We start from the raw sequence: 23,705 nt of genomic DNA, 5'->3' as shown, positions 1-23,705 counted from the left end.
CTCTGATATCTGATAGCATTAAAGGCGCCAATACACTGTAGACTTTTTTTTTTCGCGAGACCGAGTCTAGTAAAAAAAGTCTACATTGTACGGGCACCTTAAAGTCACTATAACTTGACCTACAGAATAACTTACCTAAGCTGTCAAGCTGAGGATCTCCCATGTAGATCTTATAACGGTAGACTCTGATATCTGATAGCATTAAAGGCGCCAATACACTGTAGACTTTTTTTTTTCGCGAGACCGAGTCTAGTAAAAAAAAGTCTACATTGTACGGGCACCTTAACGTCACTATAACTTGACCTACAGAATAACTTACCTAAGCTGTCAAGCTGAGGATCTCCCATGTAGATCTTGTAGTTGATGGTATAATTATCGGGGCCTTGCCGTCTGGACATCCTGTAGGCTGGAGTTACCCTCGTCACAGATACCAGGGTCTTAAGGAGAATGCCCATCCGGCCGTAGATGGAATAGTTCATACGACTGTCACTCTGAGCGGGCCCAACCTGGAAGGAAGACATAGAGTATTAGATACCGTAGATAGAGAGATAAAGGAAGGTTTGGCTGATTTGGACTGGTCCAGAGACAGAATTTGGAAGGAAAACAGACAGACCTGACTTTAACGGGGACTCCGACTGCAGTAAATCCAAAAAGAGGAGTAAAAATTAGGAGCCATTAAAATTACCAATTGGCTCCATGACTCTACACTACATACAGATAGGGAGAAAGGAGCTGCACCAAGGGGAGTTGATGGTCTCTAGCTAAGATTGCTTGGCCCGTCCCGAACCGCAGCCAACCATCATTAGGAAAACTTATGCTTTTCCTTTGAAGCGTGATAAAACCTTTGTAACCTCCAGCTAGGGACAGGGTTAGTCCCTTTGTGTCTAATGGAAGCGATTAAGCGCACAGACCCTATGCGGCTCAACTTACCCCAATACACCAGGTTTCCAGCGTCATCACATCATCGTCAGCAGTTCTCAGGTAGATCTCCACACACAGTGGTTGGCGGGACGTCGTTATCTCCCCGTGAATACTCATCAGCTTCTTGGCTTCTACGGATACCTCGGGCAAATCATTCACAGCCAGGTTGAACTGAAAATAGAAAAAAGACCGTCAAATTAGCTCCGGGTCAGGTGGGTTGGAACTCATCACATGCCTTTAGGCACACTCCATTAATTAAGGATCTAGGTTTTCCTTGCCGTTTACTCCCCGAAGAAGAGCAGTTCCCTCAAAAGGCCCAGCCATGTAGCATACTTAGAAGATTACCTAATAAGTCTAATAACCCAATTTTCAAAAGGAGAAATCGCTCCAATATTGCACTAAATATATCGCTACTGGATCACGTTTCCATTATCATATTATCAACACACTTGAACTTTTCCGACCTTTACTCGGGTACAGACTTTCTAGGTGAATAAATTTCCTCAATCGGCAAATTTTATTGTTTCTCTCGATTATAAAATCGCTCAATATAAAATTTTCTTTCGCCAAAGGTTTTATCGGGAGTAGGTATACGCACATCGCCCTATGGACGTCACGACCTTTGTGTAAATTGCCTTCACTGCGGATGTGGTTATTTATGAGATTTAAAACCTCCACTTACATGTTAGAGCGAAGTGTAGCTGTCAGTAAATCTATGACAGCAAGGTCGTCTGGAGCCGGTTATGTCAAACCCACCCAGAGAGCGTTGGTTGTTGGCTCCGGCCGGTAAATGGAGTGCCCACCATATCTTGTTAGAACCTTTCTAGGAGGCTGCCCTCAGATCTGATTTTGTGTAGGATATTGTAAACATTTTATGCCTGTATAAGGAATTTGATTAGTTCTGGACCCCATTGGGCTTTTGGGATCCTCACAGGAGCCCTTTCATGAAGTCCCCATCATTGACTGTACTCCCACTTCATGGTTAATATAAGATGGTTATAGAAAGCCTTAAACACCCACGGTATATTGTAATAATAGCAAGAAAACAAGAATAGGGAAAATTTGGTTTTTCAGGAAAAAATGCAAAGCATCAAACGTTTCTTTACTGAAGTACCTACAATTTTCATCGACAAACACCGACATTGAGCATACAAAGGAACTAATGTCAACAAAGGATATTGTTGTTTTTCAGAAACCGAGGAAAAGTCCGCGCCAGATTAACATATTTAGCTGGACCGGATGGAATAAACAAACAACATTCATTTGACATTCACGTATAAATTTTCTGGAGATACAGGAGTGGCGCCTAGCGCCTATCGCTTGAAATGCACAGAATATTAAACACGATTGGTAAATAAAGTATTAATCCAACGTTGTCACTTGAGACATTTTCAAAGAACACAAACTACATGACGTTAAGTAACTAATACGATGACTAAATCTGGGGATTGCCCCGCGCTAAACGCACGACTTGATTCGAAAATTTATTCGTTGTTTACAGCCGCTGTTTCTCCATTAGGTTGGGCAGATTGCCTAGAAATTTCCATTCGTTCTGGATTGATAACGAAGCATCCAGCTATGCATTTGGTATTTCATCTCAATCATTAAGAAACATTGTATTTGTTTAGATGTTTAGTCTGAGCTGAGGTTTATAAATAAAATAGAAATGTAAAGGAGTATTCCGTATTTACCAAGATCTAACAAGTTATTTGTACTTTCCAAAACAAGTTTTATTACGTAGATGTTATATTAGGAGATTGTGTTTTCCAACAAGATACTCTTTGAGACTTTGAGGAAAACTCGACTAGGGAGCGAAGGTATCACCAGACACCAGACATCAATAGGTATCCCGGTATTGGGTCACGTTGCACAACATCTGCTAACATAATGCTTATCAAGTGCATTTGAACGTGCTAGCATCACCTCTCCAGCTCCACAATTAGAATACAATTACTGGAGAAACATCTTGGAGTTTAGAGTTCACTCCAGCAATGAGCACTCAATTGGGAGCATCGTTTCCTCCGACTTTCAGATCAGTTGTTAGGTCGTTACCTAATTTGTTTATAGCTAGCAGAGTGCATATGTATTTCACCAAAAAATGTGTCATCAGTAAACACCATTATTGAGAGCAAGGGAGCAGATAATCCCTCATTATCTACCGTTCTTATGGAGTCGATGTGTGCCAATGAGATTTTATCTTAGACACGGAGATAATTTTTTTCTCGTTCTTCTTTTTTCTAACACTTCTGTTCGCTTCCAAAAATAGATTTTTTGTGTTTCAGAAACCTTGGATTAATTTTGTTATCCCTTGGTTTTATGGCTTGATTCAACACTCAACAGTGGTCTCTCTTATCCATCTGGATGTCTCTTCTTCTCCTCCTCCAATATTGTGAATGGAACCCTCAACATCTAGTCAGGTTGTTCGTGACGAAACCCATCAATTAATTCATGATGGATGTCAAATAAAATCAACCTTTTTTGAATCCCTTGGTTTTATGGCTTGATTCAACACTCAACAGTGGTCTCTCTTATCCATCTGGATGTCTCTTCTTCTCCTCCTCCAATATTGTGGATGGAACCCTCAACATCTAGTCAGGTTGTTCGCGACGAAACCCACCAATTAATTCATGATGAATGTCAAATAATATCAACCTTTTTTGAGCCATTCTACTCGTAGTATCATCTGTGGAAGTAGTCTCGTGTAAGCCTGTAAGTCAAAGGTTTGTCAGCCTTAAGGTTCAACAACCTTCAGTACAAACAATCCAAGCAAACATCAAAGGCTAAACGACTACGAGTGAACAAAAGGTGACAAATATAGTGACGTATAGGAGGTACCACATATCGGATATGCTGGTATACCAATTGGCAAACATAAGCCTTTATACGTCTAAATATAAATGCTCAATTTTACTGTCACTTATACGAGATATTTTTATATTTAGAAAATCTGATTGGATAATTATTGAAAAATAAGAAAAACTAATAGCTGATTAAAAATCTGTCATGTTCGTATGTAATTCTTTTTACTTAAAGCTTTAAAACGCTAAACGCCTTTCTTTTTCAGTAGCTTCTTTATCAAATGTTTCTGAAAACAGGTATAAGGATGAGGGACATATCTTACCTTAATTTCAGACTGTAAAATCAAGAATTTGCCGTCATTGTATTAGTACACTAGGCAGAGGTACTGATAAGTTGATAACAGAGTTGGTAAAGCAAGGAATGCGTTTAATTGCACAATTAGGAAGAAGGTGCTTCATACATTACGGATATTTAAATTTTAATCTCATCATTCCCGCTCATTTTAAACTAGCATTTTCCTCTATAACTACTTATCTAGTCGTAGTTACCTATAAATTACCTATCAAGTGGATTCGGAACTAAATAGATAGAGCTCGTAAGTACTTACATCCAATATGGGTAACAAACAATTTTATTTTTTGAACAATTTAAAAATAATAATTACCTAGGTACCTCTAGAAACATAAAATAAAGAAATCAACTTTCTTCTTTTACTATGACACTTTTACCACTCAATTGGGGCCGACATATTGAAATAAAGGAATCAACTGGATACCATTTTGTGCAAAATTATCACCTTACTTACTTAATTTCCGTGTCCTCTTCTTTCTCATCAAATCTTTCTTCCCCAGTAATTTGAGACATAAATTGCCCTGAAATTAACTACCTCTAATCCTATAAAGTACCCAGTAGAGCTAATACATGGCGCACAGTCATCTATTTAAATTCCTAGATTTCCCAGTTTTAAATTGTATCGTTATGACATAGGCCAAATCAATGCCGGCGAACAGACCGCCTGATGGACCTAGGTCTGAGCATAAGTGACCGGGATAAAATATAAATGTGAGTTAAGCCTTTGCTTGTATCCAGTGCTTTACACATTTTTCTACTATTATTGCTGGCCTCTTACTACGTCCACTACAATGTAGTCATATTCATATAGAAGCCATATGGTTCGAGGCTCATCAATATACACTATGCCTACTATGTCGTATTCAATTACATTATTATGCTAATATGAGGACTCGCCGATAGTACTAGGTTTACTGTTAGTTTGCTATTGTTTCCCTTTGTGTCACCAATCGATTTGTTCAGACCTCTTTCTCTGCTGACAAATCGGAACCGAATCGTATCCGGGAGTTCCCATGCGTTATGGAAGAATACAATAGAACAGAAGAAGAGTTCTCGACTGATATCTGAAATTCATAAGTTCGGATATTTCGAATGTTTTGAACATTCCACATATCGTTCCACCTTTTTTGGTTCACCACTCGCTTTAGTAGCTCAAGTGTTCGTATATTCGTAAAAGCTTAACCCATCCTTTGAGGCTGTTTTCCCCTACACCTAAGCCTCGGACTGAGCTTTTAGTGCTCACCTGGTAATCACGAGGTCGTGGGTGCTAATCTCAATGACATTTTATCTTGAATTATTTGAGAATTTGACAATACTAGTGGTCAAAAAAGCACCAGCATTACTAAATGGACTTTCAGACAGTATAAATAGGCACTAGCATTACTAAATGGACTTAATCATTTACAGGCAAAATAAATATAGGCACCAGCATTAACTGTGTTCTTCCTTCATCATAAAGTGTAAATATTGCTCAGAGACATGGATGGGTCTCTATGTACTTCTCTGCTGCATAATCATGGATTTAATCTTCTTCGCCAAGCATTCCAACCAGCTCCAGGTCTTCAGGCTTTGCATTTATTAAATTTACATATTACCGACTAGGTAATTCTTTACGACTCTCATTTCACCTTTCCGTGTGTCTATAGAGTACGTCTAGATTCAGCTTTTAGCATATCTATAGTTATACTATGTGACTATGTCTGTGCCTAGGAATTCTATCTGCTAACATAATGCTTATCAAGTGCATTTGAACGTGCTAGCATCACCTCTCCAGCTCCACAATTAGAATACAATTACTGGAGAAAAATCTTGGAGTTTAGAGTTCACTCCAGCAATGAGCACTCAATTGGGAGCATCGTTTCCTCCGACTATCTTACCTTAATTTCAGACTGTAAAATCAAGAATTTGCCGTCATTGTATTAGTACACTAGGCAGAGGTACTGATAAGTTGATAACATAGTTGGTAAAGCAAGGAATGCGTTTAATTGCACAATTAGGAAGAAGGTGCTTCATACATTACGAATATTTAAATTTTAATCTCATCATTCCCGCTCATTTTAAACTAGCATTTTCCTCTATAACTACTTATCTAGTCGTAGTTACCTATAAATTACCTGTCAAGTGGATTCGGAACTAAATAGATAGAGCTCGTAAGTACTTACATCCAATATGGGTAACAAACAATTTTATTTTTCGAATTAGCTAGCAGAGTGCATATGTATTTCACCAAAAAATGTGTCATCAGTAAACACCATTATTGAGAGCAAGGGAGCAGATAATCCCTCATCATTATCTACCGTTCTTATGGAGTCGATGTGTGCCAATGAGATTTTATCTTAGACACGGAGATAATTTTTTTCCCGTTCTTCTTTTTTCTAACACTTCTGTTCGCTTCCAAAAATAGATTTTTTGTGTAGGTGCTCTGTTTCTTGAGATGCACACAAATTTGGGTATTTCAGAGACCTTGGATTAATTTTGCTCGGTAGGTACATAAACTTTGGAGGGAAACTCGTGTCAGATAATCAGGTAGCTCATCGACTTGTGGTCTAACGAGTTTTGCCCAAGCAATTCATAAACCAATTAGTGGAATAATGAGAGTAGTAAAACGAGGAGTAGTTCTTCAGTCATTAAAAATTAGCTAATTATTTCACTTATGCTTGGGCTTTAATAGAGAAATCCAAGAATGTACATGAATACCTACACTGTGCTGTTTTCACATATAATAATGCACTTTCTTCGTTCCAATGGATAGCACGAAGTAGAAATGTGGACAGTTACCTCTAGCATGCAAGTTTACCTGACCAAGATTTGCTTCTGATTACCTACCGAAGTCTAACTAGACATTGCAGCCAAGAAAGAAGATGATACATATTTAAAGCAGGTATATAAATGAAGTGAACGGAAAAAATAGCGACCGAGATTTCACAATAGTCAAGGGCTCATCCGCGGTTATACACAGGGCTAGGCTAGGCTTGAAAAATGAAAGAAATAATGAACCCCAACCTGGCCTAGCCCTGGATAAAACCACCACCTGATAAATAGGACTCATCTCAAGTCCCAGAAAACATGGAAACTACATTTTTGGGAATCACAATAATAAGTCCAAGTAATAATATTTCCTGTTGGTTATCTAACACTAAAAAGCCAATAATAATAAACAACATCAATGTGACGTCTCTCTCATTCAATATCAAAATCACCTCACAATCTACATAACTCCATTCCCGGTAAAATCATTGGAGATCATCGGAGTTACCAAGGTGGGTGCAATCATTATGAGATTAGCTACCTAGCTACGTCCTATATCTTATCAGTTATTGATTGGAATTTTCCTTAAACTTCTCAAACTTCAAGGAATTTACCGGAGGGTGTGGTACTGGAATTCTTTCTCTGGCTCTGGATTTAGATCGTCCGCCCATAAGAAGCCAATTTTCCACTTGAATTGAAGGTTTCCCTTTTAATGAAGGTTCTGAGACCTAAATATCCTTTCCTTAAGGGGATTCTGAGACCTAAATTTCTTCAAAACAATTGATAAACTCTGCTCTGTACAAATTTCCAATAGAAAGTAAAAATTGACCCTTTCAGACAGCTGGCTGGGGTAGAGGGACTTTTTAGTCATATTTGAGCAGAACAAACAAGGTCCATTTCATTCTAGTATCTAATTATAGGTATTTCAAGTGCCATGGAGCTTTAACTTCACTTATCGTTCAAATGTCAACGACTGCTCAATGGTTCTAGTGATAACCTCTAGCGCACACTTCCAAGAGCAAATAGTCTCTTCAAATTGACTATCAGAACGGCCATATGTCTAATATTAAATATGACACATACGCTCATTATCAACACAAGAGCCAAAGTTCACAGTGCGTCTGTCTCGCGCTTATCACTACTTGGTATTTCTGAAAAACGATCCCTTATGTTAGTTACACAACAGTGTAATGCTACGACCAAAACTAGGCTCATAGGTTGTCAAGTTTGTATCAACCTATACGTCCTTAATAGCCATGGATCATGGAAGTCCAATTCCATTATCTACCATCTTCATCACATTTTGGGGGTTTGCTTGGATTAGCCTAATATTAATACGCAGACTTGCTCTTACGGGACCGTTTCAATCAACTCCCTAAAATAGCTTTATTAGAGTCTGAGCACGAAAGCTGATTGATATAATACCACCCTGGTTGCGTTTTTTTCTTAGAATACGTCAATACGTTTCTAGTAACGATAACTCTTTATTGGCAATACTTCTATTTACAAGACCTGGATCAACAGAGAAAAACCTGTTCCTCTCTCAGGATACCACACAAAATACTGCAATGACTCGACAGAAATGTGCAGCGAATCAAAAACAAATGAAAGAAGTGCGTCATAGCAGAAATCAACGGGGCAACACATTGAAAACAACAATGTTTACAACATGACATGCCGACATACATGCAACAGCATATTTCAAATAATTAGGGACTCCCGACATCATTACAAGTACATAGTAGGAATATTGTTACATAAATACTATACTTGAGTAGGAATCACCATGTATGTAGGTACATAACTCGAGAAGGAATCATCATGTAGGTAGGTACTTAAATGGTAGCTGTGAAATGCCTTAACAAGAAACTCTGTCTTCAATGTTACGGTGATGAATAAAATAATAGTAATTAGCTCCCTATGTACTACATAGATGTTTATTTCAATCTTGCGCTAAAAATAAATCTCCGTAATGAGCAATTGCACCTGTTCACCTTGTAGTTGCCCCGGCAACCAAACGCCATCTTATACTGACGTTATTCACACAAACATGGTTGTGCTTCGACTATCGAGTCCGAGGAATGTCAGGTATGTAGGATAAAACAAGACTTGGTCGCCTGATTGGGTCTGAACTGAAGACATATCAGGAATCCTGACCAGCTGCCCGATGCGCATTTACTTAGTATTGAGGACCGTTGCATTTTTAAGAGCACAAGAGACGTTATATGCTAAAGAAAAGAACAAAATATTAAAGTAAAACAGGAAAGTACATATCTTTGCAAACTTCAGATTTGGGTTACAAAACGACTTTTCCGAGTTTTCTGCCATTCATCAAATTCTGAAAAGAACAACGCTCCCAAAAATACATCGAAGAACTTCAGCAAAAACTTCTGAAGCTTCCTTTACCAGTTACAAAGTAGTTTCACAGTGGTTTTCTACTTCGAACGAGACAAAATAACCAGCTCGTCTCTATGATGACAGAACTTAGAACAGAGAATTTCATCACATACAATGTAAAGAACTAAAGAATGTGTGGCATTCTATAATCTATACTTCTATAGCAGGGGTGGCCACTAACCTTGCCTTCGGGAGCCGCAATCCCATGAAGCCGATTCAGGACGAGCCACGCCGCAGGCGAAATTTTGGTCTACAATCTTCAGAATGGAAATGGTGATCTTTAGCTCCGGACAAGAAATTTTTCAACAAGTGTGAACCATGATTAGAGAGCCGCACAAGATCGTCTCGCGAGCAACGTTATGGCCACCCCTGTTCTATATGATGCTATCACCACACATTACATATTCTGTACATGGAAGTATACGAGACTGATCGTGGGTGTATCCGGAGCTGCTATTACACCCGTCATTTCATTCATTGAGTCAGCTCATTTCTATCTCATTCCATTTCTACTTCATTCATTGAGAGAAATGACGTGGTCTTCAATGACTTCCACTCCGCGTTCTTTGCCCCAATATGTTCTTGCATAACCTCCACTTACATGTTAGAGCGAAGTGTAGCTGTCAGTAAATCTATGACAGCAAGGTCGTCTGGAGCCGGTTATGTCAAACCCACCTAGAGAGCGTTGGTTGTTGGCTCCGGTATCCAAAAAGAGGAGTAAAAATTAGGAGCCATTAAAATTACCAATTGGCTCCATGACTCTACACTACATACAGATAGGGAGAAAGGAGCTGCACCAAGGGGAGTTGATGGTCTCTAGCTAAGATTGCTTGGCCCGTCCCGAACCGCAGCCAACCATCATTAGGAAAACTTATGCTTTTCCTTTGAAGCGTGATAAAACCTTTGTAACCTCCAGCTAGGGACAGGGTTAGTCCCTTTGTGTCTAATGGAAGCGATTAAGCGCACAGACCCTATGCGGCTCAACTTACCCCAATACACCAGGTTTCCAGCGTCATCACATCATCGTCAGCAGTTCTCAGGTAGATCTCCACACACAGTGGTTGGCGGGACGTCGTTATCTCCCCGTGAATACTCATCAGCTTCTTGGCTTCCATCATGCAAACAGAAAACAGCACCATCAATGAAATTCTACGAATTGAAGAAACACTCAAAGCCAATTCCATCTCTCAACAGATGAAGTAACAAACAATTCCAACTCTCAGAATTGCTCAAGTTCATGTGTGTGCGAGGTTAAAAATAAATCTCTCAGATACATATAAACTGCAGCAAAATACTCAACATTCCTGATGGGAGTTGCAGCGTGCACGCTGAAAATTTAACCATTTACGCTATGCACTGAACCTGCCTTGAACTTACCGAGCGCTTGGTGTATTAATAGTAAATGGTCAGGGGTACATGAACTTATTACGACACTGAACCTTGCTACTTTTAGAACTTGCGAGTAACTGCAAAGTTGCAAACTCGGGAGCTTCAATGCAGGTGAACGTAATGAGCATATGGCTCCGGTCGGTAAATGGAGTGCCCACCATATCTTGTTAGAACCTTTCTAGGAGGCTGCCCTCAGATCTGATTTTGTGTAGGATATTGCAAACATTTTATGCCTGTATAAGGAATTTGATTAGTTCTGGACCCCATTGGGCTTTTGGGATCCTCACAGGAGCCCTTTCATGAAGTCCCCATCATTCACTGTACTCCCACTTCATGGTTAATACAAGATGGTTGTAGAAAGCCTCAAACGCCCACGGTATATTGTAATAATAGCAAGAAAAACAAGAATAGGGAAAATTTTGGTTTTTTCAGGAAAAAATACAAAGCATCAAATTTAATGTTTCTTTACTGAACTACCTACAATTTTCACCGACAAACACCGACATTGAGCATACAAAGGAACTAATGTCAACAAAGGATATTGGTGTTTTTCAAAACCCGAGGAAAAGTCCGCGCCAGATTAACATATTTAGCTGGACTGGATGGAATAAACAAACAACATTCATTTGACATTCACGTATAAATTTTCTAGAGATACAGGAGTGGTAGTGCCTTTCCAATGTTGAAAAATTTCGCCCTTCCCTTTAAAAATACTCAGCAAGCAGTAAGGTAAGTTGGGACTTCGATAAAATCTGACATTGTTAATTTTTCTTCTGCCAGGCATTCTCTTCTTCTATTACTTTCTTTTTCCTTGCAAGATGCGGAGTCGATTTCATGACCACTTTAGGCTGACGAGACGGTTACATCACCATGATTGCTATCACGTCAGGCTGAGATTTAAAGTTAGAATGAAGTTAAAGGTGACAATGTTTAACTTATTGTTTCATGAGCAAGTTTTCATCAGAAAATGGTTTCTTCAAATTCAATTGAATTAAATTGTTTGAAATTCGTTATCAGTTTAACCTCGTGATGTGCGGCTGCAGTTCTCTCCGGAATTGCCCAAATTGTTTCCCCGACATAGCTTATCACGCCATCGGATCAGACAATTGGACAATTAGTGTACAATATGTCTGACCTTACTGACATAGGCTATTTATAGAGCGACAAAAAATGTTTCTCTCCTATGCCAATTATTGAATTATAACTCACTTTGTGTGCATTGGGAAGGGTCCACTTGAAAAATTTCACGAGAAATGCATTCAGGGCCGGGTGTTCAGAATAACAAATTGAATTCTTCATTTGACCCCCCTTGAGTTTTCAACTGCAGAGTTTTCATGTGTGCATTGGGAAGGGTCCACTTGAAAAATTTCACGAGAAATGCATTCAGGGCCGGGTGTTCAGAATAACAAATTGAATTCTTCATATGATCCCCCCCCCCTTGAGTTTTCAACTGCAGAGTTTTCATTTAATTTTTTTACATCTTGTTTTTTTGGCATCTATCCTAAACGTGAGGGGCTCGTCAAGTCAAATGAGTGGCTCCGTTCTGTGGATATGTAGATTTATGAGGGGGGTCATGCATTTGTTTTTCTCAACATGCAGACGTTAGACTGTGCCAGAGTTCAAAATTTCAAATCAGAGCTGTTTATCTCTAAGGTAGAATATGTTTTCCAAAACATACAATGTATAGTTGAGGCCAAAGTCAAAACAAATATGAAGAGCATTCAAGTACTGCAAAATTTTGTTGTGTTCCAATTGTTCGACTTATTTTTAGACTTACAAAGTAAATCAAATATGCCGACATACAAACGCCCGTCGATTTTTCAAAGAACATAAAATCAAGAGTTCTAAAATTGGCATATGATAAATTTTATTATGTGTTTACCAATTAATCAAGTACTTTATCAAATATACAGAACCTTCTGGGAGCAGTGCATTAAAAGCATCTTTTTTTTTAACTCGGTAACATGACACCAACACAAGTTTGGCGTTTCGGGAGACGCTCTCACATCAAGAGTTTGAAGCAACGCTAAAGCTCGGCCTATAACTATTTAAATATCAAGGAAGCAATAGAAACTGGATTCGGTCAGTCGATCTCATATCATAAAACAAATAGAAACTTCAAATCTAGTTAATACCTCGGTCATCAACAAAATTTATGTAAAAATCAGTTCATTTCCTCGGTAGGTACATAAACTTTGGAGGGAAACTCGTGTCAGATAATCAGGTAGCTCATCGACTTGTGGTCTAACGAGTTTTGCCCAAGCAGTTCATAAACCAATTAGTGGAATAATGAGAGTAGTAAAACGAGGAGTAGTTCTTCAGTCATTAAAAATTAGCTAATTATTTCACTTATGCTTGGGCTTTAATAGAGAAATCCAAGAATGTACATGAATACCTACACTGTGCTGTTTTCACATATAATAATGCACTTTCTTCGTTCCAATGGATAGCACGAAGTAGAAATGTGGACAGTTACCTCTAGCATGCAAGTTTACCTGACCAAGATTTGCTTCTGATTACCTACCGAAGTCTAACTAGACATTGCAGCCAAGAAAGAAGATGATACATATTTAAAGCAGGTAAATGAAGTGAACGGAGAAAATAGCGACCGAGATTTCACAATAGTCAAGGGCTCATCCGCGGTTATACACAGGGCTAGGCTAGGCTTGAAAAATGAAAGAAATAATGAACCCCAACCTGGCCTAGCCCTGGATAAAACCACCACCTGATAAATAGGACTCATCTCAAGTCCCAGAAAAGCATGTGAATAGTTGATCCCATGTGATTTTTCACGCGGAATCGAATGGTGCTACTTTTAGCACTCTCTGACTTACATTTGAGAAGTTGCGGGTTCGATACTCCCCTGTGTCAACAAATTTCCCTTTTATTACATTTTTTTTATTTTCTATTTCTTTTCAAATACCTACGTATTCTGCAAATGTAATAGAAAGTCGTGTGATGTTCACACCAGATTTTTACATCTTGCTTTGGCACCTATCCTAAACGTGAGGGGCTCGTCAAGTCAACTCAGTGGCTCCTGGCTCCGTTCTGTGGATATGTAGATTTATGAGGGGGGTCATGCATTTGTTTTCTCAATATGCAGACGTTAGACTTTGCCAGAGTTCAAATCAGAGCTGTTTATCTCTACGGTAGAATATGTTTTCCAAAACATACAATGTATAGTTGAGGCCAAAGTCAAAACAAATATGAAGAGCATTCAAGTATTGCAAAATTTTGTTGTGTTCCAATTGTTCGACTTATTTTTAGACTTACAAAGTAAATCAAATATGCCGACATACAAAAGCCCGTCGATTTTTCAACGAACATAAAATCAAGAGTTCTAAAATTGGCATATGATAAATTTTATTATGTGTTTACCAATTAATCAAGTACTTTATCAAATATACAGAACCTTCTGGGAGCAGTGCATTAAAAGCATCTTTTTTTTTAACTCGGTAACATGACACCAACACAAGTTTGGCGTTTCGGGAGACGCTCTCACATCAAGAGTTTGAAGCAACGCTAAAGCTCGGCCTATAACTATTTAAATATCAAGGAAGCAATAGAAACTGGATTCGGTCAGTCGATCTCATATCATAAAACAAATAGAAACTTCAAATCTAGTTAATACCTCGGTCATCAACAAAATTTATGTAAAAATCAGTTCATTTCCTCGGTAGGTACATAAACTTTGGAGGGAAACTCGTGTCAGATAATCAGGTAGCTCATCGACTTGTGGTCTAACGAGTTTTGCCCAAGCAGTTCATAAACCAATTAGTGGAATAATGAGAGTAGTAAAACGAGGAGTAGTTCTCCAGTCATTAAAAATTAGCTAATTATTTCACTTATGCTTGGGCTTTAATAGAGAAATCCAAGAATGTACATGAATACCTACACTGTGCTGTTTTCACATATAATAATGCACTTTCTTCGTTCCAATGGATAGCACGAAGTAGAAATGTGGACAGTTACCTCTAGCATGCAAGTTTACCTGACCAAGATTTGCTTCTGATTACCTACCGAAGTCTAACTAGACATTGCAGCCAAGAAAGAAGATGATACATATTTAAAGCAGGTAAATGAAGTGAACGGAGAAAATAGCGACCGAGATTTCACAATAGTCAAGGGCTCATCCGCGGTTATACACAGGGCTAGGCTAGGCTTGAAAAATGAAAGAAATAATGAACCCCAACCTGGCCTAGCCCTGGATAAAACCACCACCTGATAAATAGGACTCATCTCAAGTCCCAGAAAACATGGAAACTACATTTTTGGGAATCACAATAATAAGTCCAAGTAATAATATTTCCTGTTGGTTATCTAACACTAAAAAGCCAATAATAATAAACAACATCAATGTGACGTCTCTCTCATTCAATATCAAAATCACCTCACAATCTACATAACTCCATTCCCGGTAAAATCATTGGAGATCATCGGAGTTACCAAGGTGGGTGCAATCATTATGAGATTAGCTACCTAGCTACGTCCTATATCTTATCAGTTATTGATTGGAATTTTCCTTAAACTTCTCAAACTTCAAGGAATTTACCGGAGGGTGTGGTACTGGAATTCTTTCTCTGGCTCTGGATTTAGATCGTCCGCCCATAAGAAGCCAATTTTCCACTTGAATTGAAGGTTTCCCTTTTAATGAAGGTTCTGAGACCTAAATATCCTTTCCTTAAGGGGATTCTGAGACCTAAATTTCTTCAAAACAATTGATAAACTCTGCTCTGTACAAATTTCCAATAGAAAGTAAAAATTGACCCTTTCAGACAGCTGGCTGGGGTAGAGGGACTTTTTAGTCATATTTGAGCAGAACAAACAAGGTCCATTTCATTCTAGTATCTAATTATAGGTATTTCAAGTGCCATGGAGCTTTAACTTCACTTATCGTTCAAATGTCAACGACTGCTCAATGGTTCTAGTGATAACCTCTAGCGCACACTTCCAAGAGCAAATAGTCTCTTCAAATTGACTATCAGAACGGCCATATGTCTAATATTAAATATGACACATACGCTCATTATCAACACAAGAGCCAAAGTTCACAGTGCGTCTGTCTCGCGCTTATCACTACTTGGTATTTCTGAAAAACGATCCCTTATGTTAGTTACACAACAGTGTAATGCTACGACCAAAACTAGGCTCATAGGTTGTCAAGTTTGTATCAACCTATACGTCCTTAATAGCCATGGATCATGGAAGTCCAATTCCATTATCTACCATCTTCATCACATTTTGGGGGTTTGCTTGGATTAGCCTAATATTAATACGCAGACTTGCTCTTACGGGACCGTTTCAATCAACTCCCTAAAATAGCTTTATTAGAGTCTGAGCACGAAACCTGATTGATATAATACCACCCTGGTTGCGTTTTCTTCTTGGAATACGTCAATATGTTTCTAGTAACGATAACTCTTTATTGGCAATACTTCTATTCTTAGCCTAATATTAATACGCAGACTTGCTCTTACGGGACCGTTTCAATCAACTCCCTAAAATAGCTTTATTAGAGTCTGAGCACGAAAGCTGATTGATATAATACCACCCTGGTTGCGTTTTTTTCTTAGAATACGTCAATACGTTTCTAGTAACGATAACTCTTTATTGGCAATACTTCTATTTACAAGACCTGGATCAACAGAGAAAAACCTGTTCCTCTCTCAGGATACCACACAAAATACTGCAATGACTCGACAGAAATGTGCAGCGAATCAAAAACAAATGAAAGAAGTGCGTCATAGCAGAAATCAACGGGGCAACACATTGAAAACAACAATGTTTACAACATGACATGCCGACATACATGCAACAGCATATTTCAAATAATTAGGGACTCCCGACATCATTACAAGTACATAGTAGGAATATTGTTACATAAATACTATACTTGAGTAGGAATCACCATGTATGTAGGTACATAACTCGAGAAGGAATCATCATGTAGGTAGGTACTTAAATGGTAGCTGTGAAATGCCTTAACAAGAAACTCTGTCTTCAATGTTACGGTGATGAATAAAATAATAGTAATTAGCTCCCTATGTACTACACTACTACATAGATGTTTATTTCAATCTTGCGCTAAAAATAAATCTCCGTAATGAGCAATTGCACCTGTTCACCTTGTAGTTGCCCCGGCAACCTGCTGGCCTCTTACTACGTCCACTACAATGTAGTCATATTCATATAGAAGCCATATGGTTCGAGGCTCATCAATATACACTATGCCTATAACTATGTCGTATTCAATTACAATATTATGCTAATATGAGGACTCGCCGATAGTACTAGGTTTACTGTTAGTTTGCTATTGTTTCCCTTTGTGTCACCAATCGATTTGTTCAGGCCTCTTTCTCTGCTGACAAATCGGAACCGAATCGTATCCGGGAGTTCCCATGCGTTATGGAAGAACACAATAGAACAGAAGAAGAGTTCTCGACTGATATCTGAAATTCATAAGTTCGGATATCGTGTCACCTTTTTTGGTTCACCACTCGCTTTAGTAGCTCAAGTGTTCGTATATTCGTAAAAGCTTAACCCATCCTTTAGGGCTATTTTCCCCTACACCTAAGCCTCGGACTGAGCTTTTAGTGCTCACCTGGTAATCACGAGGTCGTGGGTGCTAATCCCAATGACATTTTATCTTGAATTTTTTGAGAATTTGACAATAGTAGTGGCTTTCAGTTGGGGTAGATGAACTTATTCAAGCAGTCAAAAATGCACCAGCATTACTAAATGGACTTTCAGACGGTATAAATAGGCACTAGCATTACTAAATGGACTTATTCATTTACAGGCAAAATAAATATAGGCACCAGCATTAACTGTGTTCTTCCTTCATCATAAAGTGTAAATATTGCTTAGAGACATGGATGGGTCTCTATGTACCTCTCTGCTGCATAATCATGGATTTAATCTTCTTCGCCAAGCATTCCAACCAACTCCAGGTCTTCAGGCTTTGCATTTATTAAATTTACATATTACCGACTAGGTAGTTCTTTACGACTCAATCATTTCACCTTTCCGTGTGTCTATAGAGTACGTCTAGATTCAGCTTTTAGCATATCTATAGTTATACTATGTCTGTGCATAGGAATTCCTTGAGAACATGCTTATCAACTCTCTTGGGTCGAATTAGAGAAATACCACTGTACGAAATTACGAATACACCAAAACCACACGAAATTTTAATCGAAAATGTCTGGCGTTTCAGAGACCTCTGTATTCTGAGTATGTGGTAGCCGCCTCTCTTCTCTTCTTTAGCTATCTGGTCTATGCGAAATGCAAGAGTCATTAATTTAATTCTATTAAAATAGCCTGTCTGATGAAAATAATCTCCAGGGGGCGTTTTACAGGAGTACCTCTAATAGGCAAAAAGTACAGGGTACTGAATAGAGGAAGGCCATTCACTCGGTTATAAAGGGAGGTAAGTAGAGGTACTAATGCGATTAGGGAATGATTGGTGAATACTTGAATAGCTCTGTTCAGACTCTGAACTTCAGGGGTACCATTTTCTCTATCGAAGTTGTAAAATAAGGAGAGAGAAGATATCTTCTTCATGGAAAATACGAAAATTGTCTTCAAATAAACAATTCTCTAACGAGTCTAACGGAATGTATAGCCTAGCCTCCAAACAATTTACAATTTCTTACATAAACCAAAGCAAAGCCTCGTTAGCTCTTCTCTCCTCTTGACAAATCTTCAGAGATCATAATCCTAAACGAGGTACCTTAATGGTTGTGATGAGCGATTAGTTGATTACGTAATCGTACTAATGACCGAATAACACAAGGTAACTCAACTGATGAATGTCTGGAGGTCGGACCGTTCGTTTGGATAACTCGAGAACATTAAATTTAACAAGGTGTCATTTTCTTCTACTACACTGTATAATTACCTACTTCAAAGAAATACAAATATGATAGGAAATATACCCTGTTGCACTATCTCATGAGACGAAAAACAATGTTGAAAAAATAATCGTATTCTCTCTAGTTCAAATCAAGGCGGATAAACAAGCCGATAATTGTGACAAACAGAACAATTAAAAGTGTTTGTGTTATTGCATCTAAGTTCAGTATATTGTTCAGGAAAATCCAGACCCAACCCAGTTAGTATCGATGCTGACAATTTCTTGATCCGGAAAAAAACTGGACTAAATTATATTCAACTCTTCCCAGTTTACCTCCGAATTTCACGTCTTGACAATGTCTTCAATAATGTAGGCATTTAGAGGGTTAGTCATTTCAAGAATGTCTACCATTTGACATTTAGGATAGGTATACAGTATACACAGATAAAATTTACTTACAGTAGAATATTTTGACTTAGTAGACATTCTAGCAGCTAGCTTGTCTCTGTGTTATTACTGTTACTAGTTATTAGACAGAACAGCATTCTCTTCAGATTGCTAGGTTTGAAAAGAATGTCAATTAACAGATTTTTATTATTTATTTATCATTAAGTATGACTATTCTTCTTCTGTCGAAATGACAAATCACAATATTCTAGCCTGCTCACTCTAAAAATTATTCCAAGTAATTTTTGCATTCTTACCTAATAATAAATTAAATTTCAATTTCGATTTTAATCATTTTAGATTGCTGTGCCTGACCTAGGTTTATCAAATGTCATTAGTCCGGTATTTTCCCATGAATGTCAACATTAGACCAAGTCTAGAGAGTCTAGAATCACTTCTGTACACGAGAACCTCTGTAAGTTCTCAAAAACAATTACTTGCTTACAACGTTTTGTGATACTCGTATAAGTTACAATGCGCTAAAATTTACTTACAGTAGAATATTTTGACTTAGTAGACATTCTAGCAGCTAGCTTGTCTCTGTGTTATTACTGTTACTAGTTATTAGACAGAACAGCATTCTCTTCAGATTGCTAGGTTTGAAAAGAATGTCAATTAACAGATTTTTATTATTTATTTATCATTAAGTATGACTATTCACTATTCTTCTTCTGTCGAAATGACAAATCACAATATTCTAGCCTGCTCACTCTAAAAATTATTCCAAGTAATTTTTGCATTCTTACCTAATAATAAATTAAATTTCAATTTCGATTTTAATCATTTTAGATTGCTGTGCCTGACCTAGGTTTATCAAATGTCATTAGTCCGGTATTTTCCCATGAATGTCAACATTAGACCAAGTCTAGAGAGTCTAGAATCACTTCTGTACACGAGTACCTCTGTAAGTTCTCAAAAACAATTACTAGCTTACAATATTTTGTAATACTCGTATAAGTTACAATGCGCAAAAAGCACTGATATCCCCCAAAAATACTCTTCGTGGTAAAAAGTTACCCGCCAAGTCTAAAGCCGAAAAAAAGTTGTGAAATCCCAGACTTGATATTCGTATTGATTAACACATTGTAAAACCAAACTTCTCACATAGTAACATGAGAGCACGATGTAGGCAGAAAGATGTAATGTGGTCGCATATAATCGCCAGATATGGAGTTTCTCGAAGGTTTTGTAACATCTAATTTATACATCAATGTTTGTGGCTAGGATCTCACAGTATCGATTTCTCATGTAATGCGATAACGATGAGAGATTCACCACTTCTGTGGTCATTGGTGATGATCTGTGCTAGATCAATATGAGGACAGGCTTCAGGTTTGTGGGGTTTTAGGTTTTCGGTTTCGGGAAAAGGTTTCTTCTAAAGTCTAACTCCAGGAAGATATCTTCAGAAGTCACGTTGTTGGTGAGTTTGTTCCCATTCTTATATCTTCAATTTGTTTCCATAGATTGATAATACTAACTTGCTCTTCTATCTCCATCTTATTTGTAACCTAATTTTGAAGTATGTGTCAGAGAAATGATTTCCTTCAAATTCCCGGATACCTCTGTAGATTCACCACTTCTGTGGTCATTGGTGATGATCTGTGCTAGATCAATATGAGGACAGGCTTCAGGTTTGTGGGGTTTTAGGTTTTCGGGAAAAGGTTTCTTCTAAACTCCAGGAAGATATCTTCAGAAGTCACGTTGTTGGAGAGTTTGTTCCCATTCTTATGTCTTCAATTTGTTTCCATAGATTGATAATACTTACTTGCTCTTCTATTTCCATCTTCTTTGCAACCTAATTTTGAAGTATGTGTCAGAGAAATGATTTCCTTCAAATTCCCAGTCATGACCTAATCAAAGCCCTCGCTTAACATCGCCCTGGTAACAAAGATGTTTTGTGGATTCTCTATGATAGGATACCTCTGTGTTAGGATCATTCTAGATGTCTCTGTAACCTAGCTCTGTGGTTACAAGATAATCTGTCACGCTTGATTGGTTCTGTGGAATTTAATCGCGGTATAACGAGCTGCAAATTGATTAAAAACATTGTGACAGTTTCACCATGGAGCGCAATTCAGGGAGTCCGAGGTTAGGAGGTTGGCTTCACCGCTAATTTCGTCTGACAAAGTACGTTCTTATTATAAGTAGGCAATTAAATTTTACCTTATATCCATTATCTTACCTTAATTTCAGACTGTAAAATCAAGAATTTGCCGTCATTGTATTAGTACACTAGGCAGAGGTACTGATAAGTTGATAACATAGTTGGTAAAGCAAGGAATGCGTTTAATTGCACAATTAGGAAGAAGGTGCTTCATACATTACGAATATTTAAATTTTAATCTCATCATTCCCGCTCATTTTAAACTAGCATTTTCCTCTATAACTACTTATCTAGTCGTAGTTACCTATAAATTACCTGTCAAGTGGATTCGGAACTAAATAGATAGAGCTCGTAAGTACTTACATCCAATATGGGTAACAAACAATTTTATTTTTCGAATAATTTAAAAATAATAATTACCTAGGTACCTCTAGAAACATAAAATAAAGAAATCAACTTTCTTCTTTTACTATGACACTTTTACCACTCAATTGGGGCCGACGTACTGAAATAAAGGAATCAACTAGATACCATTTTGTGCAAAATTATCACCTTACTTACTTAATTTCCGTGTCCTCTTCTTTCTCATCAAATCTTTCTTCCCCAGTAATTTGAGACGTAAATTGCCCTGAAATTAACTACCTCTAATCCTATAAAGTACCCAGTAGAGCTAATACATGGCGCACAGTCATCACTACCATTACAAACTGCCTTATAAGGGGAGAAAACGCCCATGTTGCTGAAAAAGTGAGCCAAGAAGCGTTTTGAGGTCGTAATGTCGTAAATTCTGACGCTTTTGAAAGTGAGAACACTATTCATCATTTGTGACTCACGAACCGACGATACCTACCACTTATCTAACAGTATCACACGGTTCATTTGATATGCTACAAAAGGAGTATCATTACGAAGAACATTTGCCAGAACATTAGCACAATGCATCGAAATGGTGTTGCATCACAAGAGACTGGTTCCGAAATATTTTCTGACGGTTTATTTTTCGCGATATCTCAAGTGCTGGCGTCAGTCTAGGGTCTGAAAAACTGCATTCTCTCTGAGGTGCCATTATGATCACAGCTAGCATTAGTCTATGTGGTTGTAAATACTATTTACAGAAGATGAGTTTGAGAGAGTTATGCAAAGTCAAGGGTGAGTATTTCTCTTTTGAGGCGATTAACACCAATATTTGAACGTCCACAAAACACACAGCTGTCAATAGTAAATCATTGTCAATCATTGAGGTCAAATCCACAGAGCTATTCCGGCTTTCCCCGTCAAAATCGAGAGAAATGAGCCCACTAGTACCACAACTAGGTTGGGTACGTGGAATTCCAATAGCCATCAGTTATATAATCGAATACGGTTTCCAGTGCATGCATTTCATTGGACTACTTTTTCGAAACATGCATATTAACATCGGAGTTCAAAATCCCTGAGTCATAAAGGTACAAACACTCAAAAATTCAACACAAAATGCATTTATGTAAATAATTCGTTCCGTAGTATTCCAGAACGGGGAGAGAAAGGTGATTTGGGTTACGAAATATTCAAATGAAGATAAATTTTTACTATAACGCAGTGTTGCCATACGGTACGGGGCGGTTAATAACCTCTGAGTTTGCAACGCTGTGCACAGTGTGATATGTGGGACATTTTACGTACATGGGACATTTGTAGACTGGGACATGGGTAGATAGTGTAGATTGTATATTACATACTATTAGGCACTGTAGGTTATAATTAACATTAAGTGATGATGGTTTAATGATCGACTATGTTTCATGTGATAATCCAGTTTTCTCTTCTTCCGAGTATGATATCAATCTAAAGCTTGAAAAATTATACCATCAACTGATAAGTGTGAATGAAGAAAAAAGCTGACAGTCCTGAAAGTTTTCTCACCAGTACCATCTACCCGTTCCACTTTAACAGTTTACCTGTTGTTGAACCTAACATGAGAACCACAGTATACAATCCACTTGTTTAACTGGTTGTTAATCCTATCAAATCCTTGGGATGAAAACATAAATAATTTATCAAACCAACTAATAATGATTTATGCTACAAAAGGAGTATCATTACGAAGAACATTTGCCAGAACATTAGCACAATGCATCGAAATGGTGTTGCATCACAAGAGACTGGTTGCGAAATATTTTCTGACGGTTTATTTTTCGCGATGATATCTCAAGTGCTGGCGTCAGTCTAGGGTCTGAAAAACTGCATTCTCTCTGAGGTGCCATTATGATCACAGCTAGCATTAGTCTATGTGGTTGTAAATACTATTTACAGAAGATGAGTTTGAGAGAGTTATGCAAAGTCAAGGGTGAGTATTTCTCTTTTGAGGCGATTAACACCAATATATGAACGTCCACAAAACACACAGCTGACACCGTGTAAGCCTGTAAGTCAAAGGTTTGTCAGCCTTAAGGTTCAACAACCTTCAGTACAAACAATCCAAGCAAACATCAAAGGCTAAACTGCTACGAGTGAACAAAAGGTGACAAATATAGTGACGTATAGGGGGTACCACTGGTACCACATATCGGATATACTGGTATCTAACAATTGGCAAACATAAGCCTTTGTACGTCTAAATCTAAATGCTCAATTTTACTGTCACTTATACGGGATATTTTTATATTTAGAAAATCTGATTGGATACCTAATTATTGAAAAAAAAAAAAAAAAAAA

The 23,705-nt window shown here is 37.9% G+C and overlaps 1 protein-coding gene across 1 annotated transcript in view; it reads right to left on the bottom strand.

Moving 5' to 3' along the window:
- Positions 1–170: 170 nt before the first annotated feature.
- The window catches only part of LOC103506104 (autophagy-related protein 13-like), a 32,227-nt gene continuing 8,692 nt past the window's right edge, over positions 171–23,705 (bottom strand). The window contains exons 3-4 of the mRNA XM_026821216.1: positions 931–1,092; positions 171–506 (exon numbers count right to left, since the gene is read on the bottom strand). Coding sequence (XP_026677017.1) covers positions 171–506; positions 931–1,092 — 498 coding nt within the window. The remainder of the gene's footprint in view (positions 507–930; positions 1,093–23,705) is intronic.

The sequence above is a fragment of the Diaphorina citri genome, unplaced genomic scaffold, assembly GCF_000475195.1.
Source record: "Diaphorina citri unplaced genomic scaffold, Diaci psyllid genome assembly version 1.1 scaffold10, whole genome shotgun sequence".
Classification (NCBI taxonomy): Eukaryota; Metazoa; Arthropoda; class Insecta; order Hemiptera; family Psyllidae; genus Diaphorina; species Diaphorina citri.
Note: the sequence above shows the minus strand (reverse complement) of the source record. Positions and strands in the feature narration are given on the sequence as shown.